At 53.0% G+C, this 17,666-nt stretch overlaps 1 protein-coding gene across 2 annotated transcripts in view; it reads left to right on the top strand.

Moving 5' to 3' along the window:
- GRIK5 (glutamate ionotropic receptor kainate type subunit 5) overlaps nt 1-17,666 on the top strand; it is a 63,445-nt gene that overhangs the window by 10,542 nt on the left and 35,237 nt on the right. For both annotated transcript variants that reach the window (XM_070387619.1, XM_070387620.1), the window contains exons 6-12: nt 174-352; nt 2,134-2,187; nt 2,267-2,428; nt 4,147-4,299; nt 4,592-4,696; nt 4,825-4,932; nt 15,360-15,563. In XM_070387619.1, coding sequence (XP_070243720.1) covers nt 174-352; nt 2,134-2,187; nt 2,267-2,428; nt 4,147-4,299; nt 4,592-4,696; nt 4,825-4,932; nt 15,360-15,563 — 965 coding nt within the window. The remainder of the gene's footprint in view (nt 1-173; nt 353-2,133; nt 2,188-2,266; nt 2,429-4,146; nt 4,300-4,591; nt 4,697-4,824; nt 4,933-15,359; nt 15,564-17,666) is intronic.

Raw genomic sequence — 17,666 nt, 5'->3', positions numbered from 1 at the left:
GGGTGTGTGGAGGTCAGGGGAGGTCCTGGCCCAGCGCCCCAAGAGAGCCAGCTGCGCTCTGGACAGCTGCCCCGCGTCCTCTCCCCAGCTACCCTGTGTTAGGGAGGAGGGAGCAGCCGCTCCCATCCGGGCACACGGAGGGGCTCTAACTCAGGGCCTCTTCCCTCCCTCAGGCCTGCTGCGATTGGAGGAGCTGGTGCGTGGCTTCCTCATCTCCAAGGAGACGCTGTCTGTGAGGATGCTGGATGACAGCCGGGACCCCACGCCCCTGCTCAAGGAGATCCGTGACGACAAAGTGTCCACCATCATCATCGACGCCAACGCATCCATCTCCCACCTCATTCTCCGTAAGGTGGGTCCCTCCCTGCCCCGTCTCTGATGCCCTGCAGGGTCAGGAGCAGAAACGTGGGGTGACAGAGCAAGTCAGCCGAGGCCCTCAGTGGTCGCGGGGCGGTCCGGAGCCCCGCTCCCCACGTGCAAGCACTAACCAGGAAGTTCTGTCTCTTCCCGCTTGCACCCCTGGTTGGATCCTGGACAGTTGCCTCCCCTTTTTGAGAATACGTCCTACCTCAGTGGGTTGCCCGAGGGTTAATGAGGGAATGGTGGGGAAGCACCCGGATGGCCCCTGGCCCAGGGTGGATGTTGGCATACTGGGAGTGCCCTGTGGTCTTTACTGAGTGCTCGTCCTGGTCTGTGTTGGGGTGTTTGCGTGTCTTCTTTAATTTGGCTCTTGGGAATTAGCTGGTGGTCCAGTGGTTAAGGTTCCACACTCTCACCGTAGGGAACATGGGTTCGATCCCTGGTCGGAGAATTAGTATTCCACAAGCTGCACGGCTCAGCCAAAAAAAAAAATTATATAGGCTTCCCAGGTGGCACTAGTGGTAAAGAACCCCCCTGGCAATGCAGGAGATGTAAGAAATGCGGGTTTAATCCCTGGGTCAGGAAGATCCCCTGGAGGAGGGCATGGCAACCCAGTCTAGGATTCTTGCCTGGAGAATCCCATGAACAGAGGAGCCTGATGGGCTACAGTCCATGGGGTCACAAGGAGATGAACATGACTGAAGGGACTTAGCGTAGCACAGCATATATATGTATTTGGCTCTCATCCCACCCTGCAGGGCAAGTATGACAGCATTTTGTGAATGAAGAAGCAGGCGTTCGGGGGCAGAGGTAGACTGGCTCAAGGCCACCCAGGACGGGCCGGCCCCAGGACCTTCCCCTCCCACCCCAGGGCCCTCCAAGTTCCACCCACCAGTGACCCACGTTCATTAATCATTCATTGTTCCCTGCTCTTAATTTTCCTGATAATCTAATCTGTATTATTTATTTTTCTCCAGCTTTTAAAAAATTAAAACCATATGTCATTGCTGAGTGTAGCTTCTAGGAAAGAAGTGTGACAGCATCCATGGGGCTCTTGAGGCAGGCGTCTGAGAGAAAAGATTTTGGGTTCTCAAGGCAGGCAGGGCAGGCCTGGGCCGGGGTCCCAGCCCCTCCTGTGTGAGCCGGGTGACCAGTGATCACCTTCCTCTCTGGCCCGCACGTTCCTGTCCTGGAAGGGGCTGTAACCACGCGCTAACAGCTCCGGCCACGCAGGAAATGCGGGCTGATGCCATTTCCTGTTCTAATGATCAGAGCGGGACAGAACTGGGCACTGCTGGCCTGAGATGTCTTCCAACTTTGTTGTCCTTGAGGACTGTGAGAAAGGGGGCTCACAACGTGAATCTTGAAAGTTATTTATTTATTTTCTAAAATTTTTTCTTTTTTGGCCATGCTGCGAGGCAGGTGGGCTCCTAGATTCCCTATTGAACCTGTGCCCCCTGCAGTGGAAGCGCAGAGTCCTGACCACGGGACCTCCAGGGAATTCCCCCAAATCTTGAGATTTAAATGGGCATCTTTTCATGGCAAAGTGCTTTTAAAGATGGCAAGGCGTAGTCTTTCCGACCTGTGACCAGGCTGAGCCCTACACGTTAGCAGCCCCACACTTGGCTTTGGGGCAACCTGGGGGTTAAAGTTAAGGTTACCTATCCTGCCTCCACCCTTTTTCCCTGTCTCTCTCTGTGCCTGGGTGTCTCTTACTGTTTCCCACGGGGTGTCTCTCAGCTTCTTCCCATTTCTGCCTCCTCTGTTCTCCAGGCCTCAGAGCTGGGAATGACCTCAGCATTTTACAAGTACATCCTCACCACCATGGTGCGTACCACCTGCAGCCCCTACCCGCCTCTGCCCCAGGCGGGCCCGCCCCAGCCTCACGCCCTCTTCTCGGTCCCAGGACTTCCCTATCCTGCACTTGGACGGGGTCGTGGAGGACTCCTCCAACATCCTGGGCTTCTCCATGTTCAACACCTCGCACCCCTTCTATCCTGAGTTCGTGCGCAGCCTCAACATGTCCTGGAGGGAGAACTGTGAAGCCAGCACCTACCCCGGCCCTGCGGTGAGCTCGCGCCCTCCTCCCAGCACACAGACACTCATGGGGCCCCTTCAGGCTTTGGCCGATCGTGCTCAGAACCCCCAGTAGCCCTCTTGCTTTCTGAGTTCATCCAGGAGGCCTCACGGTGCAGCCCCGGGGTTAAGTCTGGCCCATTTCTTCCTCTCCACTGGCTCCAGCCACACCTCCAGGTGCCCCAGCACACGCACACCCCAGGGCCTTTGCACTTGCTCTTCCTGCTGCTCTGCATGCACATCCCCAGGGAGCTAGCAATTCGCTCCCTCATCACCAAGTTACTGCTTAAATGCCCCCCTATTTTAAAAATGGCCAACTACCCGCTATTTGCAATGTGAGAGACCCGGGTTCCATCTCTGGGTCGGGAAGATCCCCTGGAGAAGGAAATGGCAACCCACTCCAGTATTCTTGCCTGGAGAATCCCATGGACAGAAGAGCCTGGAGGGCTACAGTCCATGGGGTCACAGAGAGTCGGACACGACTGAGTGACTAACACACACCCACTGTTTAGCCCCCTTCCCTGCTGGGTTCTTCTCCATAGCACCTGTCTTTGCTTGTCTAATCACCCCGTGGCTTGCTGTATGTTGTGCTTAGATGTATTTATAGGGATTTAGGTTGTAAGTTCCATGAGGGCAGGGGTTTCTGTCTGTTTTGTTCATTATTGTATCCCCACACCTAAAACCAGCTGGCTCAGGGTAGATGTCCGAAAACGTGTGTTGAATAAATGCAGACATACAAAAGATGCATACTTAACGTGTATTTGTTCACAGACATCTAGTCAGACACCAGGGTACCGAGAAGACACACCTTTGTGCCCAGAAACTTAAACAGACACCGAGCCACGCGTTCAGATGTGTGCGTGCAGAGCCCTCACGCACATACATGGACAGACACGCATCCGTCCGCACCCTGCACCTACCAACACCACACGGCTACTCAGGCTGTCACACCCAGCTCGCTGAGACACGTTCTCCCAGGACACGCCCCGAATTCACGGACACAGCCCAGCGGCCTGTGTGTGTCGAGCCCTCACTGGGTGCCAGGCGCTGTTTTGAGTTCTTTGCATGTGTTCTCCCCCTGGAACCCCACATAAGCACTCAGAGGCAGAGTTAACTGTTACCTTTACTTTTACCAGGGAGGAAGTGGAGATTTGGGGAGGGGTGTGGACTCAGCTCTCTGCAGGAAATATTAGTAGCAGAGCCAGGCCTCTAGCTCAGAGTCGCCTGCCACCCAGCGCCGGGCTCATAACCCTCATGATGCTCTCCTGTTTCCTGCACATGGCGCCCCTCCCCCAATGGATAGACAAATATGCATGTTTGTCCAGCCCCGCCCACATAAGTGTGTCCCTGGGCACACTCAGACAGGGGCTCTGGCTGTCTCCCTTCGCCTCCTCCATGACCCCATGTCAGCCACACAGACGCATGGATTCCTGTGCCCACGAACCTCCCCGCTATGGGGGTGACAGCTGGCCGTCCAAGCAAACCCTCTTGGATGTGCTCTTCCCAAGACTCATGCCACACAGGACAAGCCGCCCTGATGACGGGAGAAACCCTTCCTCGCTCCTGACCTCATGATTTTACATTCCTGGAGAGAGCAATGTCTGAGGGCTTGGGGGTAAACACCACGGAGCTTCGGGCCTCCCTTGGCTGAACTCCGTCTTTCCCACCCGTTCCCCGTCTCTGCCCCCCACCCCACCGTCCACCCCCCAGCTGTCGGCTGCCCTGATGTTTGACGCCGTGCATGTGGTGGTGAGTGCCGTCCGGGAGCTGAACCGCAGCCAGGAGATCGGTGTGAAGCCGCTGGCCTGTACGTCGGCCAACATTTGGCCCCACGGGACCAGCCTCATGAACTACCTGCGCATGGTGAGCCGGGAGCGGGGCGGGCCGAGGGGGCGCGGCAGCCTGCCTCGGGCGCGGGGGCACTCACTGTGTCCCCCCGCGCCCCGCTCCCTGTGCCTCCGACCCCGCGCCCCGCCTCCGTGCTCCCTCTGGCCCCGCCTTCCTCCGTCTGTGCTGTTCTCTCCCCGTTTCTCTGTCCCGCCTCCTCTCCGTTCCCCTGTGGTCCTTCCTGGTCCCTCTCCCTCTCTCTCTCATTGTCGTCTCCTCCCTCTGGGCCCCTGCCACCCCTCCCTCTGCCCTCCTCCCGCCCTGCTAGGTAGAGTATGACGGGCTGACCGGGCGGGTTGAGTTCAACAGCAAAGGGCAGAGGACCAACTACACGCTGCGCATCTTGGAGAAGTCTCGGCAGGGCCACCGGGAGGTGAGCTTCCCCAGGGTGAGGCCGGGGGGCCTTGATGGGGTTGGGGGGCAAGGGTAGGGCAGGGCCCGAGGGCTGAGGCATCTTCTGGTGGGGTGGTGCCCGTGCTGACAGCACCCTCTCTGCCTCAGATTGGGGTGTGGTACTCTAACCGGACGCTGGCCATGAACGCCACCACCCTGGACATCAACCTGTCGCAGACGCTGGCCAACAAGACGCTGGTGGTTACGACCATCCTGGTGAGTGGCCCTCGTGGGGGTGGGCCGTGGATGCAGCGGCCTCTGCTGAGCGGTGCCCCTGCCTGGTCCTAGTGAGGAGGCGGGATGCATTGCCAGGGCTGGCCCAGCACCCGGAACAGGGGAGATGTCACCCGGGCACCCAACGACCCCTGATTGTGGACAAGATGTCACAGACTCTGACGTTAGAGCACAGACTCTGACGTTAGAGCCAGGTCCAGCCCCGGGAGCTGCCAGCCTGCCAATGCCTGGCAGAGACGGGAACCGCTGTCAGCATGAGCATTCCACTGGCACCGCAGGCAGGGGCCTCGCACAGTGCCCGGCCCAGGGTGGGCCCCCGTGAATCACCATCGCGGGAAAGGTCATTTTGTCACATTTGCCCTCCAAGCCTATTGACACACACCAGCTTACTTAATATCCATCTTGAAGAGGCTCAGAGAGGTGAAGCGACTGGGCCAGGTCACACAGCAAGTGTAAGGCATGGCCGAGATGGATGCCACGTCTCTGCATCTCCGCAGCTTGGGTCTTAAGCACTGTGCTCTAAAGGCCAGTCCTCCCCTTCCTGAGCCCTGGCACGATCATGGTCCTGTGGCCCCTGGGGTGCCAGTCCTACGTTTCGCCAGGTCGGAGACCAAGGAGCCGTTGTGTGTCAGCGAGGATTTATGAACCTGCTTTTACATCAGGCAGCGTGCTAGGCCCTGGCAGGCATCACTCTTTAAACCTCTCAGCTGCTCGGTGAGGTCTGTCCTGTCTTTCTCCTTTTGATGGTCAGGTAGCAGTTTACAAGCTGGGTCCTGGCTGGAGCTGAGGGACATACTTGCAACCCCTGCCCTGTCCCCTGAACCCTCTGCCTCCTGCCAGGAGGTCGGGGAGGGGAGATGCTCAGGACCTGGGGAGCAGGAAGGTGCCCCGAGCCGCTGGGCTTCGGAGCAGCCGGGTCCCTGGCCGGGTGGTATCTGTTGTCTGGGGGAACCCCCTGGTCACTGTGAGCTGGGCTGGCCGATAGCTGTGGACGCTGAGCTTGGGAGGATTACACAGGTTCCGCAGGATGGCAGAGGCCCCTAAAGCAGTGTGTTGCACGCTGAGCCATTCCCTTGGTCCCTGGGGAACTCCTGACCTAGTGTGGGCCTCGCCTCCCTCTGGAGAAGGGCCAGCGAGCCTGCTGGGGAGGGACAGATGGCCTGTAGACGGGAAACCAGACGCTTCCTAACAGCCTCACCGAGGGGCCCTGAGGGCCAGGCCAGGCTGACTGGGAGAAGGAGCACCTCCTTGCACACATGGAGGTGGAGTGCACCCCAGAGGCTTCCTGGGGTTCTGGGTAGGGAGCAGGGGCAGACCTCAGGGCGGGGATGTCAGGAGAGCACAGCCATGACCTGGGGGACTTCCAGCCTCTTCCCGCACTTGTCTCCCCTTTTCCCCAGGGCCCCTGAGCCCGTGTTGCCCTCCTCCTAACCTTCATTTTTCTTGTGATGGAGTCATTTATTTGCTCATTCATTCTACAAATATTTACTGAAGCTGCACCAGATCTGATACAAATCCCAGAGTATCACCGGGATGAGTCACAGGTGGTCTCGTGGTCTCTCTGTCCTCCAGTGGCCCCGGGGAGGGGATCCCAGTCTGATGAAGGAGGCGGACCTGGACACAATCATTCCAAGCCAGGGTTATAAGGGGGCCCCACAGAAAGGAGGGGCTGCCTGAACTTTTAAAAGCCTGAGGAAGGAAGGCTTCACAGAGGAGGTGGCATTAGATGGGGCTTTAGAAGCTGTGTAGGAGTTGGGTGCACAGAGGAGGGGGCCTGGCCTCCCAGGCAGGAGGAACTCCCAGGAGGAGGGGCCTCAGGAAGTGTTTGCCAGGTTGAATGTGGAAGCAGCAGCCTCAGTGTGCCTCTCTGTTCATGAACTTTCTCAGACTCATGTTTCTGGGCAGGGCCTGTGCCAGGCACTTGGCAACACAGATGTGAGTCAGCCTGGGCACCGGCGGGAGGGGCACGAAGTTGTTAGGACCTGTCTTATTTCCCGCTCTGGTCCCCAGGGCTTGGGATGGTGCCTGGCACCCAGCGAACATGGAGGAGCAGTGAACACTGTGACAGGTGGGGAGGGGCCTCTGAAGAGCTTAGTCATGCTCATTCTGTACCTTGGAGGGGTTGCCCTGGTGGCTCAGCAGTCAAGAATCCGCCTGTAATGCAGGAGATGCAGGTTTGATCCCTGGGTTGGGAAGATCCCCTTGAGGAGGGCACAGCAACCCACTCCAGGATTCTTGCTTGGAGAATCCCATGGACAGAGGAGCCTGGCAGTCTACAAAGAGTCCAGCGTGACTGAAGTGGCTGGCATGTACCTTGGAGACTGTTAAACCGGAAGGGATGGGGCCAGATCTGGATGTTTGGAAAAGCTGGGCCCTGAGGGAGACTGCAGGAGAGAGATGCTCCAGGTCAGATGGGAGGATGAGGCTTGAGCTGGGCTGGGGGTGTGGGGAGGGAGGGACCTGATGTGGGGTGCTGATGGGCTGGCCTGAGGGAAGGAGCAGGAGGAGGTCCTCGATGGCGTGGAGGCTGGGGTTATCCCCAGGGTGGGGTCCACATGTCTGGAGCTGAGAGATCAGGCTGGTGCCAAGATTGAAGGAGGTCCCACAGGGAAGCTGTGGGTGTGGGACAGGTCCCAGGGGATGATGCCATGCTGGGCCATCCCAGAGAGTTTACTCCTTTCCTGGCATTCCTTTTCATTAAGGCATGACATCTTATCTTGCTCTTTGGTTTTCTGGGATCAGACAGACCTCACTTGCATTCCTGACTTCACCTGGACCTTAGTGTCCGACTCTCTAGGTTCCATACTTTATCTGTAAATGGGTCTAATAGTCCCACCTTGAAAGGCTGTGGGAGGATTGCATGAGATCAGAGGACCCCCTGGCAATGTCCTGCTGGCAAAACATGCTGAGCACATGGGAATCCCTTTTTTCTCTTTTTTCTGACCTGGTATCCTCAATAAGAATAGCAACTGAGACTTCCCTGGCAGTTCCGTGGTTACGACTCCAGACTTCCATTGCAGGAGGCATGGGTTCAATCCCTAGTGAGGGAACTAAGATCCCAGCACAAACAAGCCACATGGCATGGCTCCCCCACAAAAGAGTAGCAATCATCATGCCCAGCGTCTTTGAGCTGTGTGCCGAGTCCTTTGCTGGTGTTACTCAGTGTTCATGGCAGTCCTGAGGCTGGTACCATGGTGACTCCCAATTTTCAAACAAAAATAAGGCACAGGAGGGTTAGGGGACATGAGTGGCCCAACTGGAAGATGGCAGGGCCCACGTGTCTCTACCTTGAACCACAACACGTCAATTTCTGCTTCTTTCCAAGCCTTCACTTCCATTCTAGACCTGGCCCAGCTGTCTGTACACTTGGTCACCAGGTGGGTCTCTTCTCTCTGTTCTCAGCTTCCTCCTGTAAAATGAGGGAATTAAAATATTCATGACAGAGTGAAGGGTGGTGGACTAGATCAAGGTTCTTTAAACTGAGCTCCAGGAAGTCATGGATATGGAGTTGGGTCCTGGCTTCATGAAAGGGTCGAGGCAAGCAGCTTGTGAAGAATTTTCCAGAACCCATCCTACTTTAACATTTTTGGTTTTAGTTTCAAGGGATTTTTTTTTTTTCCCTAGCAGTGTAACATGCATACAGAAACTTTCACGAATCATGAGTGTACTGATCACTGAATTTTCGGTAACTGAGCACACTTGTGGGACCAGCCGTCCACATGCCCCTTCAGGTCTCTTAACTCCTGCCACGGTCTCAACTTTTATCACCACAGAGTAGATTTGCCTGCTTTGAACTTCACGTAAATGGCATCATATTCTGTATTCTCTCTTGTGCATACATTTGTGAGATTCACCAACTTTGTTGCAAATGGTTTAGTCTCATTGTGGTCCAGTCGCAAAGTCACGTCCGACTCATTGCGACCCCATCAACTGTAGCCCGCCAGGCTCCTCTGTCCATGGGATTCTCCAGGCAAGAATACTGGAGTGGGTTGCCATTTCCTTCTCCAGGGGATCTTCCTGGACCAGGGATTGAGCAATGTCTCCCGCTTGGCAGGCAGATTCTTTACCGCTGAACCACCAGGGAAGCCTTTAGTGTTGTTACCTGTTGTGTTACATGAACGAACCTCGATTTATTTACCCACCAAATTGACGGGTGTTGGAGCTGTTTCTAGTTCTTTTGCTGTCGTGAATAGTCTTGCTGTGGATACTCTGCCACATGCCCTTTGGTGAACGGATACACAATTCTGTCAAGTGTATAGGCAAGAGAAGAATCGCTGGGGTTTTCAGCTTCTACAGATACTAACAAAGCATCTTCCTAAGCCATGGTACCCATCTCCATTCCCACCCATGGTGTATGAAGGAGGATTCCAGTCGCTACTCACTTCTGCTGGTGCTGAGTGCAGAAAGCCGCCGACCCTATTGTGATTTTCATGTACGTTTCCTTAATGGTCAGGGAAGTTGACCACTTTTCACTTATTGCCTACCTGGAATCTCCTTTTGGGAGGTCCCTGCTCAAAGCTTTCTGTATATTCAGAAATTTGGGATATCTGACCTTTTTATTGATTTGTAATATATTTGTGTATTCTGGATATAAGTTCTTTGTCGGAATATGCATTGCAGAGATCTTCTCCCACTTTGTGACTTTCCTTTTCACTCTCGGAGGTTTGTTTTTTCTTTTTTTCCAGCCGCACTTGTGTGGCTTTTGGAATCTTAGTTCCCTGACCAGAGATCAAACCCGGGCCCTTGGCAGTGAAAGCGTGGAGTCCTAACCACTCAACCACCAGGGAATTCCCCTCAGTGGTATCTTTTGAGGAAAAGATTTTTAATTTTCCTAAAGTCCATTTTCCCCCCTTTCTGCTTAATGCTTTTAGAATTTAACAATTCTTGGGACTTCCCTGGTGGTCCAGTGGTTAAGACCCTGCATTTCCACTGTAGGGGGCATGGGTTTGATTGGTGGTTGGGGAACTAAGATCTAACATGTGGTAAGGCATGGACAAAAAAAAAAAAAAAGAATTCTCTGCCTACCCCAAAATCATAAACATACTATTTTCCTGTATGTTTCTTTGTAATAATTTTGTCTTTTACATTTAGATCTACAGTCCACCTAGAATTGCTTTTTATGTATCATGTGAGGAGGAGTGGTCAGAATACTTTCTTCCCATATGGATGTTTTATTGAAAGGCATCATTTATCAAAATGTTCATTCTTTCTCTTTTCGCTACAGTCTTACTCTTGTCATAAATCATGCATGCTTGCATGCTAAGTTGCTTCAGTTGTGTCTGACTCTGTGTGACCCTATGGATTGTAACCCGCCAGGCTCCTCTGTCCATGAGATTCTCCAGGCAAGAATAGGGGAGTGGGTTGCCATGCCCTCCTCCAGGGCATCTTCCCAACCCGGGGATTGAACCCACGACTCTTATGTCTCCTGCATTGGCAGGCAGGTTACCACTAGCGCCACCTAAATCAAGTATACATTTACCTGTGGATGTACAGATTCTTCATTCTACTGTCTGTCTGTCTGTCTTTGCTCTACTACCACATTGTCTTAAAACACCACGGCTTTAAGTTGTGTTAAAGCTATGGTAAACCCTTCAGTTCTCATATTCTACTTTAGGATTGCTTTGGTTCTTTTGATCTTTTGCATTTTCATATACATTTACATATCATCTTTAAGATGTTTTAAATATTTTAAAATTAAAAATGTTAAACTGGGGGCGGGACAGAAGTAATTAAATAGAATTAAATAGCATTCAATTTAATTCTCCATTAAATTGAATTCAAGGCTTGCAGGGTGGGTAAGGAGTGAAAAAGATCTGTCTCTTTCCCTCTCCAGTCCCCCATTTTTTCCCCATCCTCCCAGAAATATCTGAGCATATACAAGCACATCCCCACTCTTGCCTTCACAAAGAAGAGCATATTGTACACGTTGTTCTGTAGCTTGTTTTTTTCCTCAATATATCTTATAGAACTTGTTATTTCAGTAGTTGCCTGGGATTCTTTGATGACATCAATAATCTTTTTAACCTGTTCCAAATTAGGCTGTTTCAGTCTTTGTTCCCGCTACGAGTGGCGCTGCCGTGACTCCCCTCAACCTGCATTCTTGTGCGCAGGTGCATAGCCACTCGGATGAATTCTTAGAATCAGACTTAGCAACATCCCACTGTCTGCAATGCTGGGTTTTCTGCAGAAGATTCTTTTTTGAAGGAGTCTGAAAACCTTGGATTAGAGGCTCCTTCAGGCCCCCAGCTCTGATGGTCTGGGACTGCAGGTTGAACGCTAGATCACTGTTTTCCGACCTTGAGTTCTGTTCCCAGGCCTCAGCCCTTATTTTTGGCTCTGTCAGTTCCCACCCTGATCCTGAGGCTTTGAACCCAAATCTACAGCCCAGATGCCTCAGTCTTGAATTGGGAGAGCGGCCTGATGGAAGGAATGAGGGCTCTGGCGAGTACAGCAATGGGTTTCAAATCCAGCCTCTGCTCCATCTCCCCTTCCCACTGCCCTGCTTCGGCTGTGTGACCTTGGGCAAGGCACTTGACTTCCTCCTCTGTATGTCAAGAGGTCTGTACCAGAGCCTTCCAGCTCCAACACTGGCTTGTCTAGAGAATTCCTAATTTCTGATTCTCTGGCTTTGATACCTGGCCTTCCCTTCCCTCACCCCCATCTCTGTATCTGGCTACTCACAGATATGCCCTCTGATTCTGTCCACTTGAGTTCAGTCTGGCGCAGAGCTTAAGAGCAGAGCTGTGGACTCAGCCTGACTTGTCCATCTCAACCACTTACTACTTCACTTCTAGGGACCTGTGTCCTCATCTCTCAAATAGAGGTAATAATACCGACCTCCTACGCTGACAGGATAGCTGTCATACAGCAAGCCCACAAGAAATGCTAGCTGCCGCTGCTATTATTAGCATCATCTCATCCCTACTCTCAGTTCCACAAGTTTGGATTTAGAAATGTGGCTTTGGAGAGAGAGAAAAGTACTGACTTCCCTCTGCCCCATCTCCCCTCAGCTCAGGGGCTTTGCTGGGGTCCAGGAATCCAGTCTGCAGTATCTTATAGGTACCTTCTAGTACCTATCAGGCTTCCCTGGTGGTTCAGATGGTAAAGAGTCCACCTGCAATGCAGAAGACCCAGGTTCGATCCCTGGGTAGGGAAGATTCCCTGGAAAAGGGAATGGCTACCCACTCCAGTATTCTTGCCTGGAGAATCCCATGGAGAGAGGAGCCTGGTGGGCTACAGGCCTTGGGGTCAAGAAGAGTCAGACATGACTGAGCGACTAACACCATAGTACCTACCACTGTATAACAAACTGCCCCCAAACCTGGAGGCTTCCAACAATAATGATTATTTCTCATGATGCTATGGGTCAACTGAACAGTTTTGTTTTGTTTTTCTAATGTGGCCGCAGCATGCAGCTTGTGGGATATTAGTTCCCCGACCAGGAATTGAGCCAACACCCTCGGTGGTGAAAACACAGAATCCTAAGCACTTGACCCCCAGGGGAGTCCCTAAAACTGATGTATTGATTTACTTAATTATTTTTGACTGCATCTTGACGCTTGTGGCATTTTTGTTCCCCAACCAGGGATCGAACCCAGACCCTTGGCAGGGAGAGTGCAGAGCCCTAACCACTGGACCACCAGGGAATTCCCTGAGCAGTTCTGCTGCGTTCACTGCGGTTGTGTGCAGCTGGTGTCTAGGCTGGGCTGTTGGCCAGCATACCTCGGTCCATTCAACCTTACTCATCCTTCAGCAGGCTGGCCCAGGCTTCCTTACGCTGAGGTCCCAAGAGGTCTGCCTGAGGACCCAGGCGCTGAAAGTCACACAGCGCTACTTCCACCACACTCCGTTGGCCAAAGCAAGTCTTGAGGCCAGCTCAGACCCAAGAAGTGAGGAAATCCACTCTACCTCTTGATGGGAGGAGCTGCAAAATACTGTGCGTCTACCCCAGAGCTCAGTAATTCTGTATTGAATGAGAGGCAGCAGGATGACCTCTGTGAACCTCAGTTTTTTTTTTTTAATTAATTCATTCATTCATTTTTGGCTGTGCTGTGCCTTCATTGCTGCACACACATGGGCTTTCTCTAGCTGCAGCAAGCCGGGGCTGCTCTCTGGTTGCAGTGCACAGGCTTCTCATTGTGGCGGCTTTTCTTGTTACAGAGCATGGCTCTAGAGTGCGGGCTCAGCAGTTGCAGAGCACAGGCTTAGTTGCCCCAGGGCATGTGGGATCTTCCTGGACCAGGGATCGAACCCTACACCACTGCATTGGCAGGTGGATTCCTGACCATTACACCACCAGGGAAGTCCAAGCCCTAGTTTCCACATATGTAAAGTGAGTCTAAGAATACCACCCATGTGAGGTCGCTGTGAGGAAATAAAGTGATAAGATCCAAAGAACACACTCAGTGCAGGAGCTGGTACTCAGCAGGTGTTCAGTCCATATGGTAACCATTGTGGATATTATTGGCCCAGGTTCTTCTGGCTGCTTCCTAAGTCATAACACCTTTTATTCCTAAGTCCAAGGGGACACTGTACAACCATTTAGACAATAACTGCACAGATAAATTTCCCTTTTGTTACCATCATCTTCCTATACCTCATCTTAGTAACACTTGGAATATTCTCTCTGCTTTTGTCTCATTTGGCACAATAAAAGTCAGTAAAGTCTGCTCAAACCCCTCAGAAATAAGCATCAGCGTAGCAAAACGGCTGTAGGCCAGAGGCTGCAAAGTGTTAGGTGTTTGTTTAGCCTGCAAAGCACTAAAAAAAAGATGGTATTAGAATTTGAGTTCTTGCTAACCTTTATAATCAGGAGATTTTACGAAACAACCTGGGTTTCCAGATTCTCTTAACATTGGACCATCTGGCATCTCAGGCCTGCTACTCTCATGACAGCGTTGGGCTGGAGCTAAATCCTGGTGGGGCAGATCCTCTTGGATCCCTTGGTGGCTCATGAAGTCAGTTGAGTGGGTTGCTATCGATTGTGTAGGAAAATGAGACAGAGCAGGACAGAAAATACCAGGATATTCTGCCACAGTTGTAAGAAGGACTGCTTTGTGGAACTAAGTGTAGTGACGCACACGCAGCTGCAGTCACACAGGCATATGTGTGTGACTTGGATTACAAGTAATACATCTCAAGGGGCTTACCATGTGGTACTAGTGGCAAAGAACCTAGGGGACGCAAGAAACATGGGTTCCATCCCTGGGTCGGGACGATACCCAGAGGAGGGCATGGCAACCCACTCCAGTATTCTTGCCTGGAGAATCCCATGAACAGAGGAGCCTGGTGGGCTACAATCCATGAGGTCGCAATGACTGAGCACCCATGCATGCCGTGCAGACTGATTCACTCGGGTTACCTACCTTGCTCATAGCCATTTGAGCTTTTTTTTTTTTTTATTTGGCTGCGCTGCTTGGCTCGTGGAATCTTATTTTCCTGACCAGAGATTGAACCCAGGGCTATAGCAGTGAAGGTGCGGAGTCCTAACCACCAGACTGCAAGGGAAGTTCCCATTTGAACTTGAGATAAGTGAATGTTAACTTGGCTGGTGGAGATCAAACCAGCTCCCTGGGATCTGCTAGGGGCTGGCAGGTTCCCTGTGCTTTTTCCTTGGCTCTGAGTATTTATGTTTTTTAGTAGTTATTGATATTTTTTTGAGGTATAGTTGATCTACAGTGTTGTTAGTTTCAGGTCTATAATATGGTGATCACCTCTTACACACACACACATATATATTCTTTTTTTCAGCTTCTTCTCCCTTACAGGTTATTACAAAATATGAGTATAGTTCCCTGGGCTGCACAGTAGGTCCTTGTTGATTATCGATTTGTGGTGCTGGAGAAGACTCTTCAGAGTCCCTTGGACTGCAAGGAAATCAAATCAGTCAATCCTAAAGGAAATCAACCCTGAATATTTATTGGACGGACTGATGCTGAAGCTGAAACTCCAATACTTGGGTCACCTGATGGGAAGGGCTGACTCACTGGAAAAGACCCTGCCTGCCCTGATGCTGGGAAAGACTGAAGGCCAAAGGAGAAGGGGGCGACAGAGGATGAGACGGTTGGATGGCATTACCGACTCAGTAACACTGAGTTTGAGCAAACTCCAGGAGACGGTGAAGGACATAGGAGCCTGGAGTACTACAGTCCATGGGGTGGCAAAGAGTTGGACACCACTTAGCGACTAAACAACAATATGTTAATCCCAACCTCCTAATTTATCCCTCCTCTCCCAACCCTGCCCTGGCTCTGAGCATTAGTAAACAGGGGCTGTAGGTAGGCCAGGACTCCGTCACCCCTGCTCTGCGAGCAGGTTCCGGAGCTAGCTGCTGGCGTGGACTCTGGGCCCCAGACTCCCCTCGATGCTCCGTCTCTGACCCCACCCCCTCTTCTCGCCTGCTTCCCCAGGAGAACCCGTACGTCATGCGCCGGCCCAACTTCCAGGCTCTGTCCGGGAACGAGCGCTTCGAGGGCTTCTGCGTGGACATGCTGCGGGAGCTGGCCGAGCTGCTGCGCTTCCGGTACCGCCTGCGCCTGGTGGAGGACGGGCTGTACGGGGCGCCCGAGCCCAATGGCTCCTGGACAGGCATGGTGGGCGAGCTCATCAACCGGGTACGGCGGGGCTGGGGCTGCGGAAGGGGCGAGGGCCGGGTGAGGAGGGAGGGAGGGCAGCCAGTGGGGCCTCAGGGCCAGCCTGGCATGTACACTAGGCACCAGCCCATGGTGTGCTGTGCCCCTGTGGCTGGTGAGCACCACGGAGCCAGCACAGACGGGAAGAGGACAGTGCATCACTTCCGGTGTCAAAGGCCATGCACATCACTTCTTGTGTCTGGCTTCCAGATGCTTCCTTCTTGCCGCCTCGGCTTTGTCTTTGCTCAAAGCTCAGAAGGCAAAGAATCTACCCGCGATGTGGGAGTTCCCCTGGAGAAGGGAATGGCTATCCACTCCAATATTCTTGCCTGGAAAATCCCATGGACAGAGGCTACAGTCCATGGGGTTGCAAAGAGTCGGACATGATTGAGCGACTAACAAAGACTTGAGTGAATGAAGGAGACGAGGAGTCGGAACTGGAGGGACTGGACAACTGGAGGAGGTGGAGAAAGCTTCCTGTGGGAGGCGAAGCTAGGAGGGGCAGCCAGGGAGTGCACCTCAGGTGTGCTGTGCCCCGGCACTTGCCAGCAGGTGGACTTCGAGGTTGCCCACTGCTCTCGCAAGTCCACTCTTCCCGTAGATGTGTATTGAATGTCTAGTGTGTGCCTGGAGAAGGCAATGGCACCCCACTCCAGTACTCTTGCCTGGAAAATCCCATGGACGGAGGAGCCTGGTAGGCTGCAGTCCATAGGAGTCAGACACGAGAGCGACTTCCCTTTCACTTTTCACTTTCATGCACTGGAGAAGAAAATGGCAACCCAATCCAGTATTCTTGTCTGGAGAATCCCAGGGGAGGGGGCAGCCTGATGGGCTGCCCTCTATGGGGTCGCACAGACTCGGACATGACTGAAGCGACTTAGCAGCAGCAGCAGCAGTGTGTGCCTTGCACCTTGCTAGGCCTAGGGTATAGTGATGAGCCTAGGGGACCTGGACCCTGCTTCCAAGAGCTCAGGGCCCCATTGAGATGTAGAAAAACAAATGACCACAAGACAGAACCTTCCGGACTTCGAGGGGGGAAACTCAGAGGAGGGACCTAGAGGCTCCTGACCCAGCCGGGGATCCAGGGAGGGCTTCCTGGAAGAGGTGACACCCCAGCAGATTCCCAAAGAGTGTGAAATAGTCAGCTGGGTGAAGTGGGGTTTGGGAGGAGGAGAACTTATGTGAAGGAGAAGAAATGGCATTTACAAACAGCTGGGTGGGGTGTGTGTAAGAGAGAGGGGGATGTATCAGGGGAGCAGCTGGGCCCTGAGTGTGGGCAGGATGTGAGGGTAGGTGAGGAGGGGAGAGGAAAGGCAGGTGGGAGGTGGTAGGCGAGGGTGCAGTGCAAAGAGTATTTTGGAGTCAGGCCCACCCTGGTATGAGTGCTGTGGTGAGTCATTTCTCTCCTCCCAGCCTCAGTTTCCCCTTCCTAGATGGGGGCTAATGATAGCTGACAGGTCTGTAATGAGGGTTACAGACACACCACACGTGTTGCTGGTCATATGTAGTGCCTGAGTTCCTCTTTGTTTCTGGTTGCCCTGCAAGGCTTGAAAGATCTTGGTTCCTCAACCAGGGATTGAACCCAGGGCCCCAGCAGTGAAGGTGTGGATTCCTAATCACTGAACCACCAGGGAACTACTGGAACCACCCTGTAGTTCCTTTTCCTTCCAGACACTAGAAGCTGCATGGGCAAATGCCCAGAAAAGACAAACAGGCCCCTGGCTTAGGGCATGCCCGGGGCAGGTGTGTGGAGCAGGGACCTTTGGCCATAAACAGTCAAGGTGGCCTTGACATTGGACTTGGCAGAGGGCATTGGAGACTGTCACTTTCCTGTCTCTCTCATCCAGAATTCACTGCATGTGAGCCCCTGAATATCACCAGGGTAAACTCAAAAAGGCCACTTCGCTTGACAAGGACGTTGATCCCTTAGGGCACTGATTTTCAAAAGTTGTTTTGACTGCAGAACCTTTTTTCCAGTTGAAAGGGCCCTCAGAACCCTGGACAAAACAGCTGCTCTGGTGGAGAAGGAGGTGGGAGTGTCCCCAGGGGTCCTGGTGACTCAGTCTTCCCCCCGACCCCGGCCAA

Source organism: Bos mutus, chromosome 18 (genome assembly GCF_027580195.1).
Source record: "Bos mutus isolate GX-2022 chromosome 18, NWIPB_WYAK_1.1, whole genome shotgun sequence".
In the NCBI taxonomy this organism is placed as follows: domain Eukaryota; kingdom Metazoa; phylum Chordata; class Mammalia; order Artiodactyla; family Bovidae; genus Bos; species Bos mutus.
Note: the sequence above shows the minus strand (reverse complement) of the source record. Positions and strands in the feature narration are given on the sequence as shown.